Source organism: Prunus avium, chromosome 6 (genome assembly GCF_965620075.1).
Source record: "Prunus avium chromosome 6, drPruAviu1.hap1.1, whole genome shotgun sequence".
NCBI lineage: Eukaryota > Viridiplantae > Streptophyta > Magnoliopsida > Rosales > Rosaceae > Prunus > Prunus avium.
This window is the reverse complement of record NC_142289.1, coordinates 6442782-6451219: the sequence shown is the minus strand read 5'-3', so window position 1 is coordinate 6451219 and position 8438 is coordinate 6442782. Positions and strand designations below refer to the sequence as shown.

Sequence of the window (8438 nt, the reverse complement as noted above, 5' to 3'; positions counted from 1 at the left end):
AACTGCCTGAAGAGCGCCGAATCGAACTGTCTGCCGTTATCAGTGATGATGGCGTAGGGAATGCCGAAGCGGCAACAGATATTGGTCCAGACAAACTCTTCGACCCTCGCTGCCGTTATGGTGGCTAGGGCTTCAGCCTTAACCCATTTCGTGAAGTAGTCCACGGCAACAATTGCATACTTAACCTGTCCCTTGCCCTGTGGCATCGGACCGATCAGGTCGAGCCCCTATTGGGCGAACGGCCATGGACTTACGATCGGTGTGAGGGGTTCGGCAGGCAGGTGGGGAATATTGCCGAACCGTTGGCATTTATCACATTTCTTCACCATTGCTACTGCATCACGATGCATTGACGGCCAATAGTATCCCTGTCGGAAGGCCTTGTGGGCCAGGGATTTGGAGCCGGAATGATCGCCGCAGACACCACTGTGGATCACCCGAAGGACGTATTCGCCCTGCTCCTCGGTGATACATTTCATGTAGGGGGTCGAGTAGCCACGTTTGTACAGAATGTCGTTGATGACAATGTACCTTGTCTATCGGTAACGCAGCTGTCTGGCCTTGGCCTTGTCTGCAGGGAGGGTACCGTTCGTTAGGTAAGCATGAATAGGCGACATCCATGTGTTGTTGTACTCTATAGTGCAGATCTCGACAATGGCTGTGCTCGGAAGTGTCAGTATCTCGACGGGGATCTTTCGTCCCACTTTGTCCTTGATTGCCGAAGCCAGTCTAGCGAGGGCGTCGGCATGACTGTTCTCGTTTCTTGGTATCTGCCGAATTTCATAGGCTTGGAATTTGTTTAACAGCTGGTGCGCTGCCGTGAGATACGCCGTCATTGACGCGTCCTTTGCTGCGAAATCGGCAGTCACCTGGTTCACTATTAGCTGCGAGTCGCTGTAGATGCTGATCTGAATTGCCCCCATGCTTCTGGCGAGCCGTAGGCCGGCCAGAAGCGCCTCGTATTCGGCCTTGGACGTTCGGAAGCCAAATCAAATGGCATATTCAATTTTGGCTCCATCGGGAGCGGTGAGTACCAGACCAGCTCCGCATCCTTGTTGGTTTGCCGAGCCATCAACGTGTAGGATCCAGGAGGGAACTGACTGGTTGAGACGACTGCCGTTCGGTAGGTCTCCCTGTGGAGGGGTTTTCTCAGTTTCTGAAGCCCCCGAAGGTGTCATTTCAGCGATGAAGTCCGCTACGGCTTGTCCTTTTTCGGCAGGCCTAGGTTTGAACTGCACGTCGAACTCTCCCAACTCGATTGCCCATTTCACCAGCCTACCGGATGTTTCTGGTTTTTGAAAAACCTGCCGAAGGGGTTGGTTGGTTAAAACGATGATGGTGTGGGCCTGAAAGTAAGGCCTCAACCGTCGGGCAGAAACGACCAGGGCAAAGGCCAGCTGTTCGAGTGGGGGGTACCGAGACTCTGCCCCCTGTAAGGCCTTACTGACGTAGAAGATCGGCAGCTCTGCCTTCTCGGGGATCCGTATCAGTACTGAGCTGACGGCAGTACTGGATACCGATAGATATAGGGAGAGTGTTTCTCCAGGGAGGGGTTTTGACAATAGTGGTGCTCGGCCCATATAGTCCTTCAAGTCTTGAAACGCCTTATCGCATTCGGCAGTCCACTCTATATGGTGCTTGCCCCCTTTCAAGGCTCTGAAGAACGGTGCACACTTGTTTGTGGCTTTGGAGATGAAACGAGTGAGGGCCGCTACTCGTCCGGTAAGGCTCTGGATGTCCTTCTGTGTCTTCGGCACCTCCATGTCGATTATGGCCTTGATTTTATCGGGGTTTGCCTCAATACCCCTCTGGCTGATCATGAAACCGAGGAATCTTCCGGAAGATACGCCGAAGGCACACTTCGTCGGGTTGAGTCGCATTCGGTAATCCTTCAAGATGCCGAACATGAGCGATAGGTTTCTTAGATGCTCTCCTGCCGTTCGGCTCTTTACTAGCATGTCATCCACGTACACCTCCATGGTGCTGCCGATCTGCTCAGCGAAGATTCGGTTGACCAGTCTCTGATAGGTTGCCCCTGTATTTTTCAAGCCGAACGGCATGACGTTATAGCAATACAGGCCTTTGTTGGTAATGAACGCCGTGTGTTCGCTATCGGCAGGGTGCATGAAGATCTGGTTATATCCAGAGTATGCGTCCATGAAGCTGAGCAGCTCATGACCGGCAGTGGCGTCAACCAGCTGATCGATGTGTGGCAACGGGAAGTTATCCTTCGGACATGCCTTATTGAGGTCGGTATAGTCCTGGCACATTTGTTAAGCTCATAATTTCATACATATACATGCCCAATTTACTTACTTCTTTTGCTTAGTTCCTATAATTCTAAGTTATTTCCCTCCCTTTGTGTGTTTTGTAGGCCAATAGAGCAAGAGAGCATAATTCATGCAATTCAAGCATGTTAAGGCCTAATTTGGATGAATGGAAGAAGAGCTTAAAAGACAAACTCATTTTGGCTACAGCCCCCTGCCAGTCCAGTTCCGTAGGTCATATTGCAAGCTTTGTTTCAGCAACCTACACAGCTCGGATGAGGCAGCATTCTTCATGAAAGTTGTTCCAATGGGTGTGTACTATAACATATCCAAAATTCAGCCCCATTGGATAAATATGGAGTCTGTTACCTAGCAAACACAGAGCCATGCTCAGGATGGATTTTATCAGCGCGCAAAATGAGTTAGCAATTTGTTTTGGCCTTAACTTCCTCCTCCGACCTTGGATTGGCCCAAATGACATATGGCTGGAAAGAAGACATTCTGAACTTCAATTTCGAGTGCTTAAAGTCCTAATTTGATTAAGAGAAGCCCAAGTTGTAAGCCCTTGAAGTTGCTGGTTATGCTGACCTCAGCATGTGCTGGTTGGATGCTTGGTCATGGTGAGCTAGGTATGAGCTATCATTTCTGGTTGGAAGCTTGGTCATGGTGACATGAAGATGAGCTAGGGCTGCTGGTGGGATCTATTGGTGAAGTGCATCAACCAATTCAGATTTTATAATGCAAGTGTTGTATGCATTAGTGAAGTGCATCAACCAATTCATCTTTTATAATGCAAGTGTTGTATGCATTAGCCATATTGAATTCAGATTTGTCACTCCCCTCTCCCTATAAATACCACATCCATTCCACATTCAAGACACAACAAATCCTGAGATTCACAACCCCCACAATTCACTCCAACCATCCTCAAACACTCTCAAAATCCCAAACACTCCAACAATCACCAAAACAACTCCAGCAAACCTCTCTTCCATTTCCCTACGAATTTCATCTTCCTTAGCCATCACCACTCACTCAAACTCATCCCAAATCACCTCCATATCCTTCATACATCTTTCTAGAAGTGGGGAAGCTCTTGGAGAAGCATTAGAAGTGGAGAAGCACTTGGAGAAGCCTTGGACACCACAAGAACTTCAGAAAAAGGGTTTTTCTACTCTTATTGTATTCATTATGTTTTCTCATTTCTGTTCAAGTCTCTTTTCCATTATGAGTAGCTAAATCCATAACTAGGGCTTCGATGTAACCTAACATGAATATTCTGGGTTTATAAGTTTGGAGTTTCAAGTTTGATTCATGATTCATGTTCTTATTCATTATGCTTATAAGTTAACATGCTTGTTTGAATGATTGATCACCATTAGAACTTGTTTGTTAACTATCTTGGTTTGAATTAAGAGTATACACCATGCTTTAATTCGAATTGAACTATGAATAGGAAGAGTATGTATGGACATTCGACAACAGGGATTAGATACATACTTGGTTGTTTAAAATGTTCTTCTATGCTTAATGGGTTCCTAATGCTTAATTTTAGGTTAGACAACAAATGATCAAATTAGGGAATTAGGAACACAAGGTTAGGACCAAACACCATGGCCTAATCATACTTTAGCTAGAATCAATCTTTGAATCTGAATTAGACTTGTTACTTGAATCTTTATAACCCAGAATTGAATTGTTATGGTGATTCGAATGCCCTAGTCTCAAAATCTGTTTTCCAACTCTTAAAACCACTCTTTGTTACATTTGTTTACTTGTTTTTGTTTGCAATTTCATTTTGCTTCTTTTGTTCAACAATCACAACCACTCTTGTTTTAAATTCTGTTTTAGACATAACCTCCTACTTTCTTGAATTTGGTAATCTAAGTACATAACTAGTTTTAACTTCTCAGTCTTCGTGGGTACGACCTCGTACTTGTCTTGCTATACTACTAATTGCCCCGTACAATTGCGAGTTAACATAATATTAACAACAACATTCGCCATCCGCCTTTTGCCTTCCGAACCATGACTGAGTTCGCCAGCCATTCTGGGTATATGGCTTCCCGTATGAAGCCAATGGCCATGAGTTTGTCCACTTCGTTCTTCATGGCCTCATACCGTTCGCCATCATAGGATCGGCGCTTTTGCCTGATAGGTTTGAATGCTGGCGAGATGCTCAGTTTGTGGCTGATGATGTCAGGGGATATGCCCGGCATGTCGTTGTAGGACCAAGCAAAGACTTCTGAGTTCTGCCGAAGGAACTGGATGAATTCGGCACGGAGGGTGGAGTTCAGCATGGTACCGATTCTTACACACCGGTCTGGTTGGCTCTCGTCCAGCACCACCGTTTCGAGATCTTCGGCAGGTTGTGCCACTGGAGCTGGCGTTTCCTCCCTTGGATCGTCCACTGGTTCATTGCCGTTCGGCAAGTCTGCGACCGTGAAGGTTTCCTTTTGCTTGTGTGGAGCTGCCGACTTTAACGTTGTGGCGTAGCAGTTCCGAGCGCTCAATTGATCGCCCCTGATTGCCCCCGTGCCGTAACAGGTTGGGAACTTCATGAGTAGCATGTGGGGGGACAAATGGGCCTTTATTGCCGTTCGGCCGACAATAACATTGTATGCCGTAGGACAGTCTACCACAAGGAACTGGTCGTAGACCATGGTCCTTCGTGGTGCTGTGCCGAAGGCGATTGGCAAGCTGACACTGCCGATTGGCTGGACCAGGTCTCCTGAAAAGCTAAGGAGAGGCGAGAGTTGCCGATTGACTTGGCTGTCATCAATTCCGAGCTCTTTGAATGCATCGGCGAAGATGACGTTTACCGAACTGCCATTGTCGATCAGGATTCGTCCGACATCGAACTCGGCAATGTTGGCTCGGATGATCATAGGGTCGTTGTGTGGGTAGATGATCCCTTCCTCTTCTTCCTCGGAGAAGGTGATGGGTTCCCACCTGACCTTCGGCATCTTTCTATGCCGGCTGCTTTCAATGCCGAGGACCTGGGGGTACTGTGCCGCCCTGACATACTGCTTTATCGAACGGTTAGATGCTCCGGCAAGGGTTAGGCCTCCGCTGATCGTGCTGATCATGTTGATCTGCCGATTAGCGTTCGGGACTGGCGCCTGCTGAGGCCTGGCTATGTATTGGTCTAGTTTGCCTTCCCGAATTAACCGCTCAACGATTTTTCGTAGGCTTATGCAGTCCTCGGTATTGTGGCTATTCTGCTGATGGTATCGACAGAATTTCCCCGTATCCCTGCCGTCCTGCCGATTAGGCTTTCTGAACGATGGCTTCGGGATTATCTCGTTCTCGTTCATTAGCACTGCCTCGTAGGAGGTGTTGAGCAGGGTGAACACCTCCGTCCCCTGGTTATGTGCCGTTAATGGGGATCGGTAGTTGTCCCTACCGTACCTGCTCTTGTTTTTCTTGGAATGCCCCTTTTGGGAGCTTCCAGGATCTTTGTGTTTGTGACTTTCAGCGTATGCGGCAGTTTGGGCTGCTGGTGCGTACGGCGATGCCTGTACCGTGGAGGGACGCTGTGCGGGTTCGTTCTGCCGAGCCTTGGGCTCGGCCCTCGAGTTGAAGTATTCAGCCTCGGCGTGGATTGCCGCTTGCTTCATGAGTTCATCATACGTACGCCAATTGCTGCTGTGTACCAGATACCGGAAGTGTGAGGACCGTAGGCCACTCTTGAAGGCGCCGTAGGCTGCCCTGTCATCGGTATCCGGACATCTCGAGTATTCATGGCTGAATCGTGCGGCATATTCACGCAATGGTTCGTCATCCCTCTGCCGGATGGTATACAGGTCATCGGCAGAGTACAGTCTGTCTGTCTGAATCATGAAGTGGTTCAGGAAGATTTGCTTCAGCTCGTCGAAAGAATCGACCGTCCCTGGTTCCAAACGGTAGAACCAATTCAGAGCTGCTTCCGTGAGTGAGGAAGGGAACAGGAGGCACAGGCCTTCGTCGCTTAGCCCTCGGCACCCTACTGCCGATTGAAAAGAATGAAGGTGCGTCAGTGGATCCTCCACCCCTGTGTAAGGGGTTATGCGGAGGGGCTGTACGTCCCTATCCTGCCGTGAGTGCCTTATGCGCTCGGTGAAGGGTCCTGGCCGAAGCCTTCCCCAGTCTGGCTCCTGTGAACGAGTCCGATCGTCCTCCATCTTCTGTACCCTTTGAAGGAGGAGGCGAATGACAGGGTCCCTGTCCGGTATGTCCTCTGCAATCTGGTGTGCCGATCGCTGCTGGGATCTAACAGGATTGGCCTCAGAGAACTTCGACAGGGTTGCCGAACGGTAGGGTGATGACCGGTTTGCGGAAGGGACGTACTCGTGGTCAGACTCTGCCGTGGATTCCAGGACCGGTATCCTCCGTATCGGAGACTTCCTTTCCATGTTCCTCAGTCGGGGATCGTCCAGGCGGGCGTTGATCCTGATCGGCGATTCCTGCCGTTCGGACTGCCGTTCGACTTCTCGCTCCAACAGCCTGTGTCGGCAATCGGAATAGACCTTCTTCGGCACATGGGGCCTATTTTTGGGTGCCGGGACCACCAATTGTTTAGATGGCGCTGGCGTTGCCTTTGCCGCCCTTTTGCCCTTCTTCTGCCGGCGGGGGGTCTGCAGGCTTTCGGACGATCGATCTGTCGGCATGTTTTGCGTTTGCTGTTGGTTCAACAGCAGTTGTGTTTCTTCCACTCTGGTCGAGAGGAGATTATTGTGTTCTTGCATCCTAGCCATGTCCTGCCGAAGGGACACGACTTGTGCTAAAAGCTCTGCGTTCTCCGCAGCTTGGATCGCAGGGGGATTTGTTGCCGGTGTGTAGGGGGCTGGCGCAGGGCTAACCCCGCTTGGCATGCCGAACGGCATCCCCTCTCGCGGTACGAACGTAGTTTTTTCAGTGGTCCCCATATGTTCGGGATAAAGGGTCGATTTTATCGATTTCCCACAGACGGCGCCAAACTGTTGACGTCAAAAAGTGGTTCTCTGACTTAGAGGGTCAACTTAGTAATTTGATGCCTTCGGTATCCTTGATGCCTCGGTAGTCTGCGCAATCTGCAATATGAGCAAACGTACGGTAAGACCTGGGGCACCGGTGTGGTACCGGCCGAAGGCTCTCCGATGCTTAAGTAAGTTCGGGAATAGAAAGTTCAACTGACAGATCAATAGGCTTGTATGCCGTAAGTTCTGATTACCTCTATTTTGGGGTAGTTGGCCTTTTAGGTCTTGGGAGGTGTGCATTTTGTTGATTATTTCGATGTGGGACTGTGGGCGTCGCTTGGGAGCGCGCCACGTGTCCCAGAAGAGGGCGTTGCCCTAATGGAGAGATCGGTAGGTAGGGTGCCGAGGGCGCCTCTAACCAAGCCCAATTTCTTCCACGTGTCTTGCCCTTATTGGCTGTTTATTTTGGGTGTAAACATTGGATAATATATGACGAGAAGCTATAATGTATATGATTGATTTAGAATATTAGATAATCTATGACGAGAAGCTATGATGTACATCACTTACCTAGGAATCAACCTCAATTACATAAATGATTGATAAACTCAATGGATGACCAACAAATATGCATTAGCGAGGGTGTATGTTTGTATGAATGTGAGAAACAGAAAGGCCACAACAGCTTAGAAAAGTAAGTACGGAAATGAATAGCATTTGTGGAACAAGGAAAACAAGCCATTAGATATTGAGGCATACTTAAAATTCGAGAATGGATTAAAATTAACTTACGTGCGCTAGATAGTAAATTAGATCCAAAATTCCATAAATATGATCTTTTTTTAATCTTTCAACATGATAAACTTATGAAGATTTACCTTTTGTCTAGAAATAGCTTGAAAATTATTAAGCGAAAGCTTAATGTTATGACCCGATTTTTTCGTTGCTTGAACGAAAAGTAAGCAATCATCAGCAAAATAGAGATTAGACATTTTTATTCCATGATTCGAAGAGAGCAAGCTAATATGTGAAGATTTGGAAAGGGCCAAATTGTTTAAATGTCTAATAAAAGGTTTCTAAATCCAATTTTATGGCCATTTGGGGCCTTTTAAATCATTTTTTAGAAAAAAGTTAGAGAATTTCTTGCCCAATTAACACATTTTCATAAAATGAGCCGAATAGGAACAAAAGCCGCCTGATTAGGAATCAAAATATGCCACAACGCGAAGTGCCC

The 8438-nt window shown here is 47.9% G+C and overlaps 1 protein-coding gene across 1 annotated transcript; it reads right to left on the bottom strand.

The window, feature by feature from the left end:
* Nucleotides 1–536: 536 nt before the first annotated feature.
* Nucleotides 537–1580, bottom strand: LOC148293549 (uncharacterized). The gene is made up of 2 exons (XM_088254516.1): nt 1035–1580; nt 537–968 (listed from the first exon to the last, which is right to left on the bottom strand). The coding sequence occupies exons 1-2, from the start codon at nt 1578–1580 to the stop codon at nt 537–539; spliced, it is 978 nt and encodes a 325-aa protein (XP_088110642.1).
* Nucleotides 1581–8438: the final 6858 nt, after the last annotated feature.

Coding starts and splice junctions, on each gene's coding strand:
- LOC148293549 (XM_088254516.1), bottom strand. CDS start 1,580: ATGGGCCGAGCACCACTATTGTCAAAACCCCTCCCTGGAGAAACACTC. Junction 969..1,034: donor AAGGATGCGGAGCTGGTCTG/GTACTCACCGCT, acceptor CGAACGTCCAAG/GCCGAATACGAGGCGCTTCT.